The following is a 21,129-nucleotide window of genomic DNA, read 5'->3' on the forward strand; positions in this document are numbered from 1 at the left end:
GATATTTTATGCGTACGTCCGGAATTAAACATGTATTTTCGCCAACATATCGAGGGTAAATTAAAGTCAGCACCAACTGTTATCGTATGAGTCGCAAAACAAGTGGGAGCAAAGTTTTAAAACTATCGTAGGCTACCACAGATCATCGTAAGTAAGCGTAGACAACGGCGGTTTTCTTAGCAGCTTAGGTCAGTTAAGGTCGTAAGCTGTACATAAATTGTATTGTGTACCTATCGGGAATTACCTCATTTCAGGGGCTTCGTTTACGTATGCAGTCTGTCTCTTACTAGATTCGCCTATAATTGGTAAACCATCTATAAAATGGGTGTGAATATATTGGACTGCGTAATCCACAGAAAATTGTTGGTCTACGTAGTTCTTCTCCTGCCTGTTACTTAGAAATAAACAGTATTAATATTAAAATCTAGACTGCCATTTTCTATTTCTGGCTTTATTCGAAAATTGTTGATTTGTAACGTAAAACAGAGGGACGCTGTGGCAGAAATAAAAAAATCTAAACAGAAAAAGCAGTTTTCTCAAAAAAGATGAACCTAAAAACCTCAAAAACAAAAAAAGTCAAACATCGCTTCAGTACTTTGGCGAGCTGATATAAAACATGATTCTGTCATTCGTAAACAACTGTTGCACTTGTCAATAATAACAGGAAACGCTTGTCTTTGATGAAGGTGAAGAGCGTTCCAGTGAGTACAAAATAACAATAATTACACAGATTTTTTGGTGTTGGTGTACCTAAACTGTACTTTCATCAAAAGTAATTGCTTTGGTTACATAAAAGCCCAGAAGTTACGCGAGCGGCTATTTCTTTTTTACTTATAAAATGCAATTTATATTTTGTAAGCACATAAAATACACACTGGAGTAAGACTGAACGATAGGCGGTTCTGATTAGGTGCAAAACAAACGTAATACAAAGAGAAGCCATGGGCTCCAAGTACTTCTCTCACACATTCATTTATGTTTCTTTCCCTATCAATGCTACCAATACTACCGTTAGTCGAACCATTTACTGCGTCATTTACTTACTGTACAAAAACTACCGAACCGTAGTTTTGGGAGAGCGCAACTCGAGGTTGGAGTAACGCCATCTACGCCCCGTATACAAAGAAAGGTTACGTAGCGGGTTTCTCGGTCATAAATCTAACCTGAATGTCGGTCGTTGTAACAAGATCGTGTAAGAAAGTCGGATCCACCAGCACAGGTTGGAATTCAACTGTGGACGGATCGTGGCCTATGCAGATGACGGGTCATCATCCGGTGTAAGGTAACACGTTTCTCCGTGTATTTTTCACGTTAATTCCGGTCGAGAGTTGTGTGTGTTTTTGCTTTCCTTCGAATAAATTGCTGCCAATTTTTTTTTTCAAGACCAAACTGAATCGTGATTTAAGCAAAATGTTATTTGAACTGTGTATGAAAAGAGAGAGGAACCGTTGTTATGCTTTTATTCTGTTTTTCATTTTGTACGCAGTGTCAGTAATTTACGAAGGAAGGAGACAATTACCAACAGCCGAGGTTTTGCTATCTGTGGGAATCATGATAATTTGACAAATAAACCACTGAACGACGATGAAAGTGAAATAAACCTAAGCATGACTGGAGAGTTTTTATGAGCAGGAGACCTGTAATTAGAATTACTGCTAATTTTGCTAATTATCAGTGTAATTGAGTTTGTTTTATGGAAAAGGAAATTTTCTGTATTGTTTTCTGGAGTGTTAATAGAGAGCCGTAAGCCTATGCACATAGAAATGAGATATTAAAAAAAGATACAATGCAAGAAAGTTTGTTTTAAATTGTAAAGAGAGAAAGATATTGTAAGTAAGAAACGTATGTAACTGACAGGTTATTAAAATGTGGTGTAAGTGATCTGAAAGTCTTCTATTATTTCTAGTTTTTCAGATTACAGCCTGCTATTCTTTTTTTTTTTTAATATTCCAATTACAGTCTTTCAGCGGGTAATATATCGGGAGTTTGGTGTTGCTGTGACAGAGGGAAACATTAATATCAAGTCGCACCAACGCTGTCCTGGGCGTCCCCAGACACGTCTTGGGCCTATAATCTCATTGACTGGACTACGAGGGTCACTCCAAAAGAAATGCACACTATTTTTTTTAAATCCATATTTTATTCTACATGTTTGAATGTTTTACAGTGTGTACATTCATCCTTTAGGCACAATATTTTCATCTCTCCACATAATTTCCATCCCTCTCACCTGCCTTACGCCATCTTGGAACCAGCAACCTGTATTCCCGCGCGGTAAAATTCTAGATCAACCTGTTGGCACCGCTGTTTGGCACCGTGCACAGGGGAGTCATCTCCAAACCTTGTTCCACGAAGAGTCTTTCAGAGAGATGATAGTCACATGGAGCCAGGTAAGGACTGTAAGGCGGGTGTTTCAGTGTTGTCCATTCGAGTTTTGAGGTCGCTTCCATGGTTTTTTGACTGTCATGTGGCCGTCCATTGTTGTGCAACAGCAAAGCATCCTGCTTTTGCCGATGTGGTCGAACACGACTTAGTCGAGCTTGAAGTTTTTTCAGTGTCGTCACATATGCATCAGAATTTATCGTGGTTCCACTTGGCATGATGTCCACAAGCTAGAGTCCTTCGTAATCGAAAAACACTGTAGCCACAGCTTTTCCAGCAGAAGGTCTGGTTCTGAATTTTTTTTCTTGGGGGAATTTGCCTGACGCCACTCCGTTGATTGCCTCTTCGTCTCTGGTGAAAAATGATGGAGCCATGTTTCATCGCCTGTCACAATTCTTACAAGAAATTCATCTCCACCATTCTCGTACTGCTCCAAAAGTTCGCTGCATACCGTTCTTCTTCTTTCTTTGTGAGCCACTGTCAACATCTTGGGAACCCACCTGGCACAAACCTCTTTTAACGTCAACACTTTCAGTAATCTGCAAATACTTCCTTCCTCTATCCCAACATAGCGTAACAATTCGTTCACTGTGAAGCGCCCGTCAGCAGTCACCAATTCGTTAACTCTCTGCCTGCCGCTGCGAGGACAATCCTCAATATTGCCGTGTTCGGCTTTCATCACGTAACCTGCTTTCCTACCGACTAACTGTACTGCGATCGACAGCAGAATCTCCATACACCTTTTTCAACCTTTTGTGGATGTTTCTCACTGTCTCGTTTTCACAGCACAGGAATTCTATGACAGCACGTTGGTTCTGACGAACATGAAGTGTAGCAGCCATCTTGAAGACATGCTGTGACGGTGTAACAGGTTGAACTAAGATTGAAAACAAGCGGGAAGGACGTATCTACACACTGTAAAACTTTCACACATGCAGAACGAAAACGGATCAGTTCCACTTCGAACTGAGCCCCGATGAGCAGCATAGAGAAGTCTGGAGGCGCCCTGGACAGTGGTGGGATACTAGCCTGAGTGTCGCCCGCCATACGGGCCGTCAGCCATGAAACATGGTCAGGTATGCCATTTCTCTCGATAGCAGGGCCCCTCTGATTGTCATCTGCAGCACCCTTACAGCAAGCGGGACGTCGACGATATTCTACGCCCCTTTTTGTTGCCCTTACATGTCAGCAAGGTAATGCCTTCCCCGCACTCGACGAGAGTTACTCCCGATTGTATTTGCACTTGCCTAACCATACCTTGGCCAGGAAGGTCACCGGATCGCACCCCAACTAAGAACATTTGGAGCATTATGGGCAGAGCACTCCAATTATGTCAGGGTTTTGACGACCTAACGCGCCAATTTGACAGAATTTGGCACGATATTCCTCAGGAGGACATCCATCAGTCAGTGCCAAACTGAATAACTGTTTGCATAAGGGCCAGATGTGGACCAACGTGTTATGACTTGCTCAATGTGTGAAGCTATTTCTCTTTTATAATTTTTTTGAAATTTTAGTGATTTGTTTGTTTGTACATGTGCATCACATACACCGACTTCCGTTGCCTTCGGATAGTTCGTGAGTGGTGCGTCTTTCTCTCCTTTTTTTTTTCTTAGGAATGTTTTTTCTGTTTACTATCGGCGGACTGCAGCTTGTTGCACTGTATAACTGCCACTGAAATTCCAATAGCAAAAGAGTATTTCTCGTGAAACACTGCCCGATACATCTCGAAACAATAAGAAGCCTTTACTTTCGGATATTTCTTTTGGCTCGGTATCCTGGTAACTGATTTTGTAAATATTTACTTCGTTCGTCTGACGGATTAAGTCGATAAACGCAGCATTTTTGCGATCAGAACCGAGACATTGCTGCTCGCGTTGTTTGGGATCTCACAAGTATAAAGCGCATATGGTGTTACGGATAGCGATGCTGAACGCTGAACGCCATGCGGCCTCCCCAAATTGCTTCCTAGAGGACAGACACGTAGTTAACTCAACTGTTCAGAACCGTACAAGTCATGTATCTTGAGTTAGCAGCAAGACAGTTCATTAGAATGACGACCATCAGCTGCGGCCGTTGTTGTAGTTTTCCTAGACACGGCAGCACAGAGAAACGCGCCGACACAGATGCCTCCAGCCCAAATGTGGATATAGGAGTGGCTCCAGGTTGCGTTTTCAGACGAGTTCCTCTCTGATTCCAGCATCACGCTGCATCCAGCATCGTGGAGGAACGGGGCTCCAAGGAGCACAAACGTTGCTACACATGTTTCACCATACGAGAGGCCACTTGGTACACAGCGCGATCATCTCTAGCTTAGGTACCGGTGATTTAGACAGCGGGCGTGCTCAGGGGTGACACATTCACCAGATCTATCACGCAGGGAGAACATTTAGTCATGGATTGTCGAGAGACCGCTATGCCATCACACGCCATTTCCTACAGTTAATAAACTCGGGCATAGAGTTGCAGCAGCGTAGAGTCATCTACCCATATCGAGCATCCAATCTCAATTCGGCTGGATACCCATCCGGCTTGGAGCTGTTCTTGCTCCGAGAATGGCAGCTCTATCTACGAAATTTCGCATCCCATATACTCCTAAATCACTTACAAATTTAACCATTTATCCTTTCTGCATACGCACTAAGACAAAACAAACCGACACACTAGGAAGGAATTACCCGACAGGAACGAAAATCGGTAGATGCGACGTACAGTCTTCTGACTGATTTGATGCGGCCTGAATTCCTCTCCTGTGTCAACTTCCTCTTCTCACAGTAGTACTGGCAAAGTAATTACTAAATTATTAGCTAGATGTATTCCAGTTTCTGTTTTCGTCTACAGTTTTACCCCCTACAGCTCCCTCTACTGCCATGCAAATTATTCCCTGATGTCTTAACAGATGTCCTATCATCCTGCCCCTTGTTCTTGTCAGTGTTTTCCATATTTTCCTTTCCTCGCCAGTCTGCGAAGAACCTCGTTGTGCACCATACAAGTCCACCTAATTTTCAACATTCTTCTGTTCCGGTTTTCCCAATGTCCATTTTTCACTACCATACAACGCTGTGCTCCAAATGTACATACTCTGGAACTTCTTCCTCAAACTAAACCCTTTCTTTGTTACTACCAGACGTCTCTTGGCAGGAATGCCCTTTTGCCAGTGTTTTTTATGTCCTCATTGCTCCGTCTGTCATGGGTTATTTTGCTGCCTAGTTAGTAGAATTCCTTAACTTCTTCTACTTTGGAACACAATCTTGATGTTAGGTTCCTCGCTGTTCTTATTTCTGCTACTTTTCATTACTTTCGTCTTTCTTCGGTTTACTCTTAATCTACATTCTGTAATCATTAGAATGTTCATTCCGTTCAACAGATCCTGTAATTCTACTTCACTTTCACTGACGAAAGCAATGTCATCAGCGAATCCTGCCATTGAGAATCTTTCACCTACATCTTAATTTCTATCTCGTGAACCTTTTTCTATTTCCACCACTGCTTCTTCAAAGTATAGATTGAACAGTAGGGGCGAAAGACTACAGCCCTGTCTTCCACCGTTTTTAATCCCAACGCTACGTTCTTGATCTTCCACACTTACTGTTCCCTCTTGGCTGCTGCACATTTTGAATATTACCGGTCTTTCCCTGTAGCTTACTCATATTTTTCCCAGAATTTCAAAGATCTTGCACCGTTTGACATTTTAGAATGGTTTTGCCAGGTCGACAAATCCTATGAATGTGTCTTCATTACTCTTCAGTCTTGCTTCCGTTATCAACTGCCCCTCTAGTGGCTTCACCTTACATAAACCCAAACTGATCTTCATGTAACAGATACTCAGATTCTTTTCCATTCTTCTGTATATTATTCTTGTTGGTAACTTTGATGCATGAGTTGTGAAGCTGATTGCGCGATAACTCTCTCATTTGTCACCTCTTGCAGTCTTCAGAATTGGGTGTATAATGTTTTTCCGAAAGTCAGATGGTATTCGCCATTATACACACCAGATTAAATAATTGCTATGTTGACTCTTTCCATCATGATTTTAGAAGTTCTGGCGGAATGTTATCTATCCCTTGTGCCTTATTTGATCTTACCTCTTCCAAGGCTCTTTTAAATTCTGGCTCTAATACTGGATCCCCTATCTCTTCTAAGTCGACTCCTGTTTCTTCTTCTATCACTTTATCAGGCAAGTCTTCTCACCGATAGAGGCCTTCAGTGTACTCTTTCCGCCTATCCTCTCTCTGCTCGGCATTTAACACCGGAATTCCCACTGCAATCTTCACGTTAGCACCCTAGTTTTTCATTTCACGGAAGGTTGTTTTGACTTTTCTATATGCTGAGTTAGTCCTTCGGACAATCATTTCTTTTTCGATTTTTTCCCCAGCCATGTCTCCTTAGCTTCCCTGCACTTCCGATTTATTTCATCCTAAGTACATTGTTATTTCTGTGCTCCTGAATTTCCCTGAACATTGTTGTACTTCTTTCTTTCGTTGGTCAACTAAAGTATTTCTTCTGTTACCCATGGCTTCTTCGCAGTTACTTTCTTTGTGCCTATGTTTTCTTTTCAATTTCTGTGATTGTCCTTTTTAGAGTTCTCTTTTTATAGTTGTTCTCTTCAATGGAACTGCCTACTGATCAATTCCTTATCGCAATATCCATTGCCTTTGAGGACTTCAAGCGTATCTTTTCATTTCGTAGTATTTCCGTATCCAATTTCTTTGTGCAATGATTCTATCTGACTATACCCGGTTCAGAATATCGATATGATTGACGGCTAAGCACAGCTGAGCTGTTGGCGGTTCGCCGGTGCGTGCGTACGCAGTATGGCTGCAGCGGAAACAGCCGTGCGGTTTTGCTACTTGAGTACCTTTTCACGCTATCTTTTAACGTGCAGCATTGAGTTCGTTCGCTTTGTAGGATCGTAATATCCTTGTGGCTTAGCAAACGCACTCTCATGCATAAAATGATATCACGTTCCTATTATTTGTATATTTCTACAAAAGTAACACACATTGCACTGTCTTATACAATAATCCCAATGAATCACATTCATTTGTCGTATTCGATACAAAAAGGGTGTTAAAGTGAATCTGAATTTCTCATGTAAATACAATAACTAACAACATTAAAATAATATGAACAGCTTTTGTACTTACCAATCACCGTACTGTGCGTGCCATACTTGTGCAAAAGAGAGCTCACGTGTCTGACCATGCAAAAAGACGTTAAGCAGCCTTTTTTGGTGGGAGGAGGGGGGAGAGCACTTCCGCTACGGGCCTTAGACAATCTGTAGCGCAGAACAGACTCGCCGCCTCGCCGCACTACGTTTCCAAGCGTGAGCGTCGTCTGGAAATGGCTGCAGTAGTCGCTACCTGCAGTAGCAGAGAGATTTGACAACGGTGAACGGAACAGCTCGCGCGAACAAGCGCATTCTCTGATTGGATGTTGCTGTGGTAGCACCCTGTGAACAGCTAGACGTCAATCATTTTGTTATTATGATCTGTGTACAGTCTCTTAAACTTCACTCTACTCTTCATCACTCTTAAATTGTGATCTGAGTCTATATCTGCCCCTGGGTACGCCTTACAATCCAGTATCTGATTTCTGAATCTCTGCCAGACCCTGATGAAATCTTCCTGTATCTCCCACCTTTTTCCAAGCATACCTCCTCCGTTTGATTCTTGAACAGAGTATTCCCTATTACTCGCTGATATTTATTGCAGAAGTCTATTAGTTTTTTTTCCTCTCATTCCTAGTACCAAGCCCACATTCTCCTGTCACGCTTTCTTCTACTCCTTTCCCTACAACCGAATTCCAGCCCCCATTGACTATTAGATTTTCATCTACCTTTACATATTGAACTGCCAGTTCGATATCCTCATATACTTTCTCTATCTCTTCATCTTGTTTGTTACGTCGCCATGTATACCTGAACTATCGTTGTCGGTGTTGGTTGGCTGTCGATTCTGATGAGAACAACCCTATCACCGAACTATTCATAGTAACTCATTCTATGCCCCACCTTTCTATTTATAACTAATCCTGCTCCCGTTATATCATTTTCTGCTGCAGTTGATATTACCCTATAGTCGTCCGACCAGAAATCCTTATCTTCTTACCATTTCAGGTCACTGGTTCCCACTATATCTAGACTGAGCCTTAGCATTTCCCTTTTTAGATTTTCTAGCTTCCCTACCACGTTCAACCTTCTGACATTCCACTACCCGGCTCGAGGAGGTTATCTTTTCATTGGTTATTGAATTCTTTTCTCATCGTCCCCTCCCCTTTGACTGTCTCCTCCCAGATATGCGAATGGAGGAATAGTCTGGAATCTTTTCCCAAGGGAGTGATCAACATTACACCTGTCCTGTGGATATAGATTATGTGTCTTTAATGCAGTGGTTTCCATTGCCTTCTGCATCCTCATGCCGTTGATCATTGCTGATTCTTTCGCCTAATGTAGTTTACCACCCCAAGGGCAAGAGAATGCCCTGAACCTCTGCCCGCTTCTCCGTCCTCTTTGACCAGGCCGTTGTGTGACTGAGGTTGACTTTTTATGCCAGAAGCCTTTGACCTGCATTGCTAGTGATTTTCATTCAAAATTTAAACTGTGGCGGATTTCGTACCCCGAACCGACCCTTATGCAGGCAGTTATTCGGCTTGCCACTGACTGACAGAGTTGTTGGATGTCCTCCTGAGGGATATCCTGCCAAATTACTTTCAATTAGCTTGTTAGATGATCAAAATCCCGAGATGGATGGAAGGGCCCAGCCCATAATGCTCCGAACGTTCTCAGTTGGGGAGTCATTTGGACAACGAGCGGTTTGGCATGCACGAAAACAAGCAGCAGAAGTTCTCACCGTGTGTGGGAGGGCATTATCTTGCTGAAGTGGAAGGATGGCTTGCCAAGAACGGCGATAAAACTGGGCGTAGAATATCGTTGACGTACTGCTGTGGTGTAAGGGTGCTGTGAATAACAACCAAAGGAGTTCTGCTCTGAGATGAAATAGCACGCCAGACCATAACCCCTGGCTGTCGGGCCAAAAGGCGGGCGACAGTTAAGTTGGTATTCCACCATTGTCCCGGATGTCTCCAGGCACGTCTTTGACCTGGAATCTCATCGACTGGAGTAGAATTGTCTTCTGTGATGAGCCTCGCTTCGATGTGAGCCCCGATGGCCAGCGAAGATGTGTCTGGAGATGTCTCGGATAGCGATGGGATGCCAATCTTACTGTCACCCGCCATTCGCTATTCGACTTTGTCAGATTTATTCAGTACCGACCGGTCGTTGTGCCATCCTCCGCAACTGGCGTCATTCGGATGCGGTATAGACGGGTATGTGGTCAACAAACCAGTCTCCCAGCAGTTGTCAGCTTCCCAGACCCGGTAACCGCTACTTCTTGCTTCCGTAGCTGATCAATTGGTATCACGGGTCTTGGTGAATCTCCTTCCAGTCCTCCCACCAAGAAAAGTCGCTGGGAGTACAGGGTAGTGGACATAGGTACGCCACGAGGCAGTCAGATATTCTGACCGCTCAGCTACAAAGCAGAACATGTTTGCTGTCCTCTATTTCTACATTGCCTTACAGTGTACGGTCCGTCAACCAGCAGCGATGGTCTTTGCATGCCATTTCATTTCGTGAAATCTGGGCGACATCAGCAACAACCTAAAAAGTATCTGTGCCTTCGAATGGAAGTTTCTTCGAAAGATCTATGGATCCGTCTACAGTACCATGGGGAAGGGGACAAAGATTAAAAGATGACCTATCCATCGGTTTGGAAAGCCAGTCATTGGCCGAATATTAGGTCACAAAAGTGTACGGTAGTTTGGCCACGTCGTACGAGAGGATAGATCCCTTCCATACCGAGTCCTCCATTCTTAACCTGCTGGAAAAGACCCAAGCGAACGTCCAAGGGCCGACAGCGGTGGAAGATGAAGCTGGAGACGGATGGATTGCTATTTGCAGCAAGTATTTACTCTGTTGTGACTGATCTCCTTTTTATTATGCTTCTTGTAACGTGTCCTTTTATAATATTTTACAGAGTGCTGTTTTTTCTCCTTTCGTAGTGTGATTATTATTTTTTGTTTTCTGCTGTGGGCCTTAAGGCTAAAGCAATAAATGAGGATTTAATGACTGTGTTGTAAGTAAAAGTTCTTTATTCTCTTTCTTCGGGTTTTGCGTTTTTAATATTCAGCAGTGAAGATTGCGCTCCAACGTACTGAATAACCAATGATATTACGAGCATGTAGCTAGATGAGCACAACTTCTTATGTTGTTTCCGCAACCGTGTTCAAATGAGTGAATGAATATTTCACTAGTGCGAGCGTTGGTATTTTATACTCACCATCAGCGACTAGACACGACTACGTGCTCGACGTCGCTCCCGTAACGGCGCGCGACATAGATGCTGCGAGGTCAACCCCTGATGACGAAGGAATTTTACGTCTCCATTATTCGTCTATCAAGATAGGAAAAAAAGGCGGTGGCATAAAGTATCTGATCATCAAATTGGGCTCCATCATCCTAGCTTCAATTGCAAACCCTTTAGAAACATCCCGAAAAGAGCCGACGTGTGGCACTGTTGATGATCAACTGTGCATCATAGACGTGTTGTTGCTATTCGAGAGTTGTAGAATGCACTGAAACCGGTTTCACCTTATTCCTTCCTTTCATTGCTCTCTAATCTTTAATAAGAGAAATACAAGAGTACAACGCAGAAGTACAGAAAACAGACACGTGAGTCGCAGATCGCAAGAAACAAAAGAGAAGCCATTTCCATAAAGACTTTCCCCCAAATCATTTAGTCTACTTATTTATAATTCGTTCGAGCTACTGAGTTAGCAAACGCACGCAAGCGACATCTGTCTGGTACTCGTTCATCAAGAAAGGTGTGAGAAATAAGAGTGATTTATCACGTATTTTTGATAATTTGCCTCCCTACCTGTGCGATTAGTGTATCCGATTACCACGCAGAAGACAAGAATTACATCACCAGGGCCGCACTGTATTATTCTGCTGCAAGGACTAAAACAGTGTTCACTCTTCGTCGTGAGCTGTCTGTAGGTGAGGTAGCAATCTCGGTTTCGATAGCCGGCAAGAATGTCTAGCAGTGATCGGTCGACTTTGGACCATTCCCTTGGTGTGAGATTTCTTACATCAAGATGTCGATAAAACCTGGAACCAGTTTGTATTAGAATTCGGCCTACAGGATGCATTCACACGTACTTTACTTAACCAAAAATCTCTGGGCATTATTACTGTTCGTTACAAATATGCCAGCAATGTAATTTGTAGAATACATTATAGCGTGCAATCTTCGGATAAAATTTTTTAGTTATTTATGATATATCGAAGATAACATTTATTTCCGTTCTTCTTGAAGTACCTTGAATAGTGGTTGCTAAATTTTGCAAACAAAATGATTTGGGAGGCTACCAATCGTACCAAAATAATGGGAGCTGTCAACAGTTGAGTTACATGCTTCTCTCATGCAGAACAAATATACGTGTAATAACACCGGTCTCAAAACCCATTCGGTGTTACGTAATGGATCAACTATTTTCTGTACCAAAAATGACTGTTCCTATTTAATCCCAGTAAACTTATTCTTCCTGCTGCGGGGAATACGATAAAGACAATTTTCTTATTGGTGAGTCTTGGGTCACGTGCAAGGAGACTGTCAGTGAGACATTAATATAGACAAATGCAGATACAGATGTCTTGTAGCAGCACCCATTACATAATATGCAAAAAATATATTAGTATCTATGTACTAAACAATGTGTGCTACATCAGAGAATGGTAGTTAGTAGCAATCCTGCTCACTGTTCGGAGAAACTTCTTTTCCGAATTACATTTTGTATATATGTATATACACCCCGATGACATCGAGAGACAGAGAAAAAAATTTAGTTTATTTTTTCTCTGTTTCTCGATGTCACCAGATGACATGCACAGAGTGGAAAATACGAAGTGGTTGACTTTGTGAAGATTTAAGAGATCACCGAGGTAAAAAATTTTGCAATATATTCGACGTTTCGTAAAATGTGATTGTAATAACACATTGCCGATCCAGAGTTTACCCGTGTCTCGCGCGCCATTCTTTGCGGACGGATCTCGACATAACTCGTGTTTTCCACCCCCTGTCTGTAGAAGCCACCTGCTGTGGTATATTTTCACTACGTCGTCTGTTTAGATGTTTTCACCAGTAGTGTATCAAACTTAATTACCTTAATGTACTTTTATCTTATTTTGGTATTTTAAACATTTGAGAACGAAGTCCTTAGCGACGGCACTGTTGTATAAAATATTCTTGGCTTTCTTTCCGCGTCATTTCAGGGTAAAAAGTCGAGTTTTCGACGATTTCCTCCGTCGTCCATGTTAGGAACATTTAACTGTCAAAATTGCTGTGATGGCCTCATATAGCCGAAAGACGGCTTCGATTGATCAGTAATTACGTCATACTGTCGCAGATGGTGTCAAAACGTTTACGTTGGTGGCGCCACTGCCCCTCCCGTAACATAAACACTGCGACGAATATCTCTGGCTGTTCTCAGGAACGAGAATTCGCTTCCACGCACCGCTTATATCCGGCCGTCCAGTTGAAGATTATCTCACACATTCACATATCTATAGCCTTTTCAATTACAGAGTCCCAATATATGGGAGCCAGGGACAAAACTTTTGTTTCACCAAACAATATTTTATGTTTGTGAACCTGTGTCCAGAATCTGCAAATTTCACAACTTCTTGATTTCTAATATGACGCTGATGTTCTGCACAGCGGTCGGAAACGGTGCTATTGGACTGATCCATGTAATTGCTTCCGCACTCGCGTGAGATGCTGTAAATCCCAGGAATCCCGAGGCGGAGATTGTCCTTAAAGGGCGTAGGATATCCTTTACCTTCTTACGAGCTCGGAAAATAGATATGATACCTCGTCTTCTTAGCACCCTGCCTGTTTTGCTTCATGTAGCGCCGCTGATGGGTGGCTGATCACATGAATGTTCAACATTTTCACGTCTCCTTTCTTGGAGAACGCTGACTTCATATCACGTGACCCATTGCCGTCCTTTCGGAAAACATACGTCAGATGATTAATTTTGGAATCTAAGGGGTCTTCGTCACAAACAGTTTTTGCTCCGTGTATTACTGTGTTTGAAGGTGTTTCCTTCTGGACTAGTTGGTGAAAATTCCGGGCAATAAGATATAAACCAATGCGCGTCGTCTTGCGGTACACGTCTCCAGCAAAGACCAACGTTTGTATGGAACATTTTGAGGAACCTGCATTAGATTCGGATCCCTTTCGTCCATCTTCATTTCATCATTACGTTGACGACACGTTTATGGTGTGGCCACACGGCGTAGAAGCTCTGGAGCACTTCCAGGAACATGAGAACAGTATGCACCCAAACATCCTGTTTGCCGCCGAGACAGAGAAAGAGGGAAGTCTACCATTTCTAGATGTTCTGGTACAACGAAAGTCGGATGGAAGTCTCGGCCACTCGGTGTAACGCAGGCCGACGCACACTGACATATCTGAGCACCCAGAGTTTTCACCATTGGGTACGGAGGAGAGTGGCATTACATACGCTGGTACACGGCGTAAAAACTGTTTCTGACGAAGATCATTTGGATTCCTATATTAATCATGTGACGTATGTGTTCCGAAAGATCGGCTATGGGTCACAAGGTATGAAGTCAGCGTTCTCCTAATAAAGAAACGTGAAAATGTTGAATATTCGAGTGATCAGTCACCCATCACATTCTTCCCTTCTGCGGCGCTACATGCAGCAAAATAGGCAGAGTCCTGCGACGACGATGTATCAGATCTATTTTCCGACCTCCTAAGAAGTTAAAGGAGATGCTACACCTTGTTAAGGATAGACTCGGCCTCGGGATTCCTGGGATTTACAGCATCTCTCGCAAGTGCGGAAGCAATTACATCGGCCAATACATCGGCACCATTTCCGGCCGCTGTGCGGAACATTAGCGCCATATTAAAAAGTGGAGAACTGGATAAATCTGCAGTTGCTGAGCACAGCTTTACAAACAAACGTAAAATACTGTTTGGTGAAACAAAAGTTTATCCTAGACCCTGCATGTAGGAACTCTGTAATTAAAGAGTTGTGGATAGGAAGGTGTGAGGAAACCTTCCACCGTGACAGCGTGTGTAATCTTAGCGGTGCATGGGAGTGAGTTCTCGATGCAGAGAAGAACCAGAGATTTTCGACGCCTTGTTTACGCTATGGCGGGAGTGGTGGCGCCACCATCGCAGACGTTGACAACATCTGCGACAGCATGACGTAGTTACCGACCAATCAGAAGCCGTCTTTTGGCTATGTAAAGCCACCACAGAAGCACTTTTGGCGGTCAGTTGCCGCTGAAGGAGACGGTAATCGTCGAAAGGTTTTTATCCTGAACTGACGCGGCATAGAAGTCAGAGAATGTTTTATACAATTCAGACATTTACTATTTTCGTGTCCAAGTTACTCCTACTTTTATAGATGATACTGTTCAGAAAACGCAGGTACATAGAAGAATGTGAAATACTTTCGAGGGTTTTCGGCGATGATTGATGAGGTCTTCCCAGCGAGAATCCGGAAGGTTGTGAGAATGAATGTTTTTATGGTGCGGGAGACGAATTCGGTTGCAGTGACAGCATTACACAGGTAAAGAAGCGTAAGGTGGCAGTGTTTTCAAGGGATGAAGGTTATTCTGTTCTTGTGAATGATTCGTTTTGTCACGATTTTAAACCTTCAGAAATGGCGCTCTAGTTTTATTCAGGCATGACTGTGTTAGAGTACCAGCGAGACTCGGGCGCCGTCTCGTATTTGTTACGATTTTCCGGTGCGGTTATCTGTTCAGCGAGCGGGGCGCCTGGTACGGCAGAGAGCAGTCAGCGTCCTGGAATACGCACAGGGATTCGGCGAGCCTGGTGGAGGCGGCGAGGCTCATCTTGTTGACGCTGCAGACGGCGACGGCCGGGAAGGGCACCCGCCAGATTGGGAACGTGGTCGAGTCGATGGTCGTGACTGTGGGGCGCCGCATGAACTCGAGCCACACGTCCACGATCACCACCACCACGCCCCACACGGTCGCTGCCAGCACCACCAGCCACACCAGCCTGCGGGCACACGGCCACACCAAAGCCGTCACCGTCAGCGAACTTACTCTGCTGCTGCTCTCACTTAAAAGCTAAGGCACGTGTGGTCTGCTCCTGTTGCAAAAGTATGCACTTGTCATTTGTCATACAGGTAGTTAAACATGATTTACGAACAGCCTATACAGCTTCACTTTATTTCTCTGAAGAATGCTAGTCCAGCACGGTGGCCAGGTGAGCTTCCGTGGAGTTTGGAAAGTATGAGATGAGGTACGTCCAGCATAGAAGCTGTGACCGCGGATCGTGATGCATGGAGAGCAACGGTAAGTGTAATTCCTGCTAAAGTAAAGGTTCCCAGTTCCAGTCCGGTCAGGAAACAGTTTTAATCTGACAGGTATGTTCAAAACATAATACTTCCAGCGCAGAGTGAGACATTCGGTCTAGGAATTCGATACTGACACTGCAACAATACGACGTACCGAAACGGGTGAACTTCCGTAGGTGTAGTGGTTTAGGGAGCGTGCACCCTGCAACAATACGACGTACCGAAACGGGTGAACTTCCGTAGGTGTAGTGGTTTAGGGAGCGTGCACTACTTTGGCCCACATCTGGAAGGAGAACAAGAAGACATTACCTTCAACTGAACTATCTGTAGTAAAGTACTGCAGCTCCGTGACGACTGCCAGCTTTACTTGGTGAGAAACTCTATCTCATCAAAAGTATCTCGACATAATGGGGGCGTGTCCAATTTTCGCCATTATTTCGGCTTGAACTCTGATGGGGACACTCTCGGTGAGGCGTCTTAATCACTGAGGAGGAATGGCAGCCCCCCCCCCCCCCCCCTCAAGAACCAAAACCAATGGAGGTAGTAATGTTGGATGCTGGAGTCTGGTCCAGTGTAGATTTTTTTAACTCATCTCAAAGGAGTTCCATTGGGATCAGGTTGGGACTCTGTGCAGGCCAGTCCTTTTCTGAGTGTTATTATTCACAAACAGTTGGCTCACATATGCTGTTTTAAGACAGGGTGCACTGTTATGCTCACACAAAGAATCATCGTCTCCAAACTGTTCCTCTTCTGCACGCGGTACACACTGCTGTAAAATGTGTTCATATTCTTCTGCATTAAGGCTTTTTTTTTAAGCACAGTGAGAAGGTCACACCCTTACCACGGAAAATACACCTGTACTGGAACACTACCACCTCTTTACTTTACTGCTGGCACTATACAAGATGGCAGGTAATGTTCTTCAGCCATTCGGCAGATCCAAACCCTAGCATTGTGTAGCCACAGGACACACCGTGATTTGACACTCCAAACCACTCGTTTATAGTCATCCAGAGTCCAGTGTCGTCGCTCTTTATAACATATCAAGCGTCACTTAGCATAGACTAAAGAAATGTAAAATTTCTGAGGAGCTGCTCGATCACTGTACCGTATCCTTTTAGCTCTCTACGCACAGCCATTGTGCAAGCTGCACTGCTGGTAGCACTTTGGAATTCACAAATGATTCCCTCCGCTCATTTCATGTTGTGCTTTACAGTCATCCCCCATAATGCTCGACGGTCCCTGTCATCAGTACATGAGGTCTGCTCCGTTTTAGTTTAGCTGTGTTCGTTACGTAGCGTTTCCACTTCCCAGTCACAATAACAAAAGATTTCGGGGGCTTTAGAAGGCCTGAAATGTCCCTGTTGGATTTGTTACCCGCTAGACCGACCATTCTGTTAATGCTGCGAGTCTGTCGCTCATCACATTTAGTGGTCAGTTCCATATTACAGAGCTATGTCCAGAGACTTTTCATTATATAGTGTATGTGAGTAATATGACATGTGATGTACAAGGGAATGTTACAAGGGGAGGCCACGACGTTTGGAACGCGGATTTATTCATGCTTCGTACACTCGTAGTACTACATAAGGGCAACAAAATGTGTAAGCAGTAGCCCGTACTTCTCAAGCGTTACTGAGAAAATCGCAAGATAATTTCGGTCGTCAAATATATATCTGTGCGTGCCCATTTTAACCATGAAACGACGGTAGCCGAGTGGTGATGGCACGGTAGCTCAGAGTGTTCGGTTAGAGCGTTAGCATTCCTTTCTAATAAAAGAAATGAGCGAACGGACCATCGAACAAACTGAACGGGAATCATCGGATGTCCGCCCTGAACAAAATCAACGAAGAATATAGGACAGAATTTTAAAAAAAAGTTGTAGGCGTTCAAGCCGCCGGATCGCTGGATCGAGTTCCGTTCATCAGTTTTTTTTTATTTTCGACACAGTCATTTTCTTTATTATTTAATATTACAACTAATATAATGGGGAAAATACGTGTAATCGGATGGACTTTTATTAAATTTACAATATTATTTGACAGTCTACTAATTTTTATTATCACAAATAATGTAATATTCACAACTATCGACTAGTAAACGACCAAACCCATAAAGTGATACTAAATATGTATGCTTGTCCGTGATTTGAGAACTCCCTTATACCTGGAAGTTTTGACCGGCACAGACGGCTTTCGGAAGACGTACTATTAATCGTCGCTTTCGACTTTACGGGTACAGGTTGGAGGATGGTATTATTCGCAAAAACATGGAAAACGTGAAGTTAAACGGCACCAGCTGCATTGAATAAATGCTATGTTTCCTCATACTCAAGGTTTTTTGACGTTTTCCGTGGAAAAACAAACCTCGTTAACATTTTCAAAAACCGCTCTTTCAGACGATAGTTTGGAAGCAAACCATGCATAACGCAGTATTTGCTTAAAAATTGGTTATGCAGTATCGAGTATATTTTAATAGCGTCTTCCACGAAGCAATTTCTCGTTCTCTTGCGAATAAATACGAACAGTTTTGAAGACACGGACAAGCATACATTTTCAGTATCACTTTATGCATTTGGTCGTTTACTAGTCGATAGTTATGAATATTATATTATTTGTTATAGTAAAAATTAGTAGACTGCCAAATCTATCTATCTATCTATATCCGAATCCTGCTCCAGCTACTGCCGAGTCTGGGTGCTGACGAGTCCTCTCCATTTGGCTCGGTCCTCCCACCACTTTTATTCCTCCACTTGCCTCCACACCTCTCCTTTCAACAGATATTCTCACTCCCATTTTCCACCGTGTTCTTGGGCGCCCTCTAGGTCTTTTCCCATCCATCCTCAGTTCTTCCATAATTTTGGGGAGTCTCTGCCCATGCATCCTCTTAACATGCCCATACCATCTTAATCTCTTTCTTTCAATTTCTTCTCTCATACTTTCTTGTTTGAGGTTCTTTCTGATCTCTACATTCCTTAATCTGTCCATTCTTGTTTTTCCCTTAAGTGCTCTGAGAAATTTTATTTCCCCTGCTTGCAGTCTGCTCCAGTCCCTTTCTGTCATTGTCCATATTTCTCCACCATAGGTGACAAAAGGGATGTAATAATTATTGTACATAAGGAGTTTTGCTCTTTCTGAAACCTCATTATTCCAAATCAGATGTTTTATTGTTTGGTAAAAATTGCCTCCCTTCTCCAACCTCCTATTAATTTCGTTAGCTATTCTTCCATCCCTAGATATTTCACTCCCTAAAAAGTGAAACTTTCTACCACTTTGAGGGGTTCTCCATTCAAGGTAATATTTCCATTGATTCCTTTCTCTCTTCCAAATACCATTACTTCACTCTTATCTTTATTTATTTTTAATCCATACCTTTTCATTATTTCCTTCCACGCATCAAGCTGTAACTGTACATCTACCTCTTTATCACCCCATATTACCATATCATCTGCAAAAATCATCTTTTTGTCTTTTTCTTTTACTATATCTTTAACTGCCCTATTCATTCCCTCCATTACAACATTAAAAAGCGCAGGAGGTAGAATACTTCCTTGCTTAAGTCCTTGTCTTATTTCGAAGTATTCAGAGTTCCCCAATGGTGTTCTAATTATACAATTGTGGCCTCTGTACATTGTCTTTATAACATTAATGTATCCATCTTCTATATCTATCTTCTTCAGTTCTTCCCAGAGTCTTTTCCTGTCAACTGAGTCATATGCCTTTTCTATGTGTATAAAAACCATTATCACCCTTTTGTTATACTCCAAACTTTTTTCCATCAGTTGACGGATAGAAAATATCAGGTCGATCGTGCTCCTTCCTTTCCTAAACACATACTGTTCTTCACTCAGCTCCTTTTCTATCTTTTCACTTATTCGATTTAGTAAAATTCTTTAAAAAATTTTGGCTGTATGACTCATGAGGGTTATTCCTCTGTAGTTTTTACAAAGTGTTTTATTCCCTTTCTTGAAGATGGGAACAATGTCTCCTATTCTCCAGTCATCAGGTATTTCACTATTTCTCCATACACTTGATAGTACTCTATACAGCCACTGCATTCCCACTGGACCTGCTGCTCTTATCATGTCCACTGATACTTCATCAGGTCCTGGGGCTTTCCCCCATTCATCTTCTTCACAGCTTTTTCCATTTCTTCCCGTGTAATTTGTCCTAATTCTGCTTCCCAACTTCTCTCAATTTCTCAATTATTTGTTGTTTCCTCATGTACCTGCTCCTCAGCGTTTAACAGCTTCTTAAAATGTTCCTTCCAGAGATCTTTTATATTCCCTGGATCTTCAATAATGGTACCGTCCTCTGTTTCCATCTTTACTGGTACTTCAGAAGCCTTCCTTTTATTTTTCATCATTTTATAGAACATTTTCTTATTGCTCTTCACATCGTCTTCAAGTTTTTTTGTAAACTCTTCCCATGCCTTTTTCTTTGCTGTTTCCACTATTTCTTTGCACTTCTTCTTTTCCTCTATATATCTTTTATGGTCTTCGTCATTTTTAGTTCTCCACCATTTTCTCCATGCTCCATTTTTTCTTCTAACTGCTTGGATTGTGGTATTATCCCACCAACTTGTCTGTCTTATTTTTTCCTTTCCAGATATTCTGCCACATACTTTTTGTGCTGCTTCGACTAAAGTGTCTTTGAATAAACTCCGTTCTTTTCCTACATCGCAGAAAACTCAGGATTTGACCGCACTGCTTCTTCAAGTACTGGTGCAAATGATGGGAGACCTGATGATATTCATCAGTACAAGAAGATGAAACCAACTGGACTAAAAAATAAACTAAATATTGGCACCATTAATATATTAACCCTCAATGGAAAAATGGAAGAAATGACAGATGTACTAACAGAGAGGAAGTTAGATATATTGGGATTAAGTGAAACAAAGTGGAAGGGAAAAGGTGAGAAGAATTTGAGAGAAGGAGGAAAACTAGGAAGTTAGATATATTGGGATTAAGTGAAACAAAGTGGAAGGGACAAGGTGAGAAGAATTTGAGAGAAGGAGGAAAACTGTACTGGAGTGGGAATAACAGGTCTGAAAGAAATGGTGTGGCAGTGATGGTGAATAAGAATGTACAAAGCTGTATTGAAAATGTGAGATATATATCATACAGGATCATAATCTTAAATCTGAGATTCCAAAAACAAACACTAAAAGTAATACAGATTTATGCACCTCAAGTGGGATGTAACGAAGAAGAGAAGATGGACTTTGAAAATGTGTTAGAAAACCATATAGAAAGTGCTAATATAGTGATGGGAGATTTTAATGCACAGGTAGGCAAAGACAGAAAGGGATTTGAGCAAGTATTGG

The 21,129-nt window shown here is 42.6% G+C and overlaps 1 protein-coding gene across 1 annotated transcript in view; it reads right to left on the reverse strand.

Moving 5' to 3' along the window:
- The window catches only part of LOC126276055 (sodium channel protein Nach-like), a 159,662-nt gene that overhangs the window by 121,777 nt on the left and 16,756 nt on the right, over nucleotides 1-21,129 (reverse strand). The window contains 1 exon segment of the mRNA XM_049977250.1: nucleotides 15,294-15,500. Coding sequence (XP_049833207.1) covers nucleotides 15,294-15,500 — 207 coding nt within the window.

This window comes from Schistocerca gregaria, chromosome 1 (genome assembly GCF_023897955.1).
Source record: "Schistocerca gregaria isolate iqSchGreg1 chromosome 1, iqSchGreg1.2, whole genome shotgun sequence".
Classification (NCBI taxonomy): Eukaryota; Metazoa; Arthropoda; class Insecta; order Orthoptera; family Acrididae; genus Schistocerca; species Schistocerca gregaria.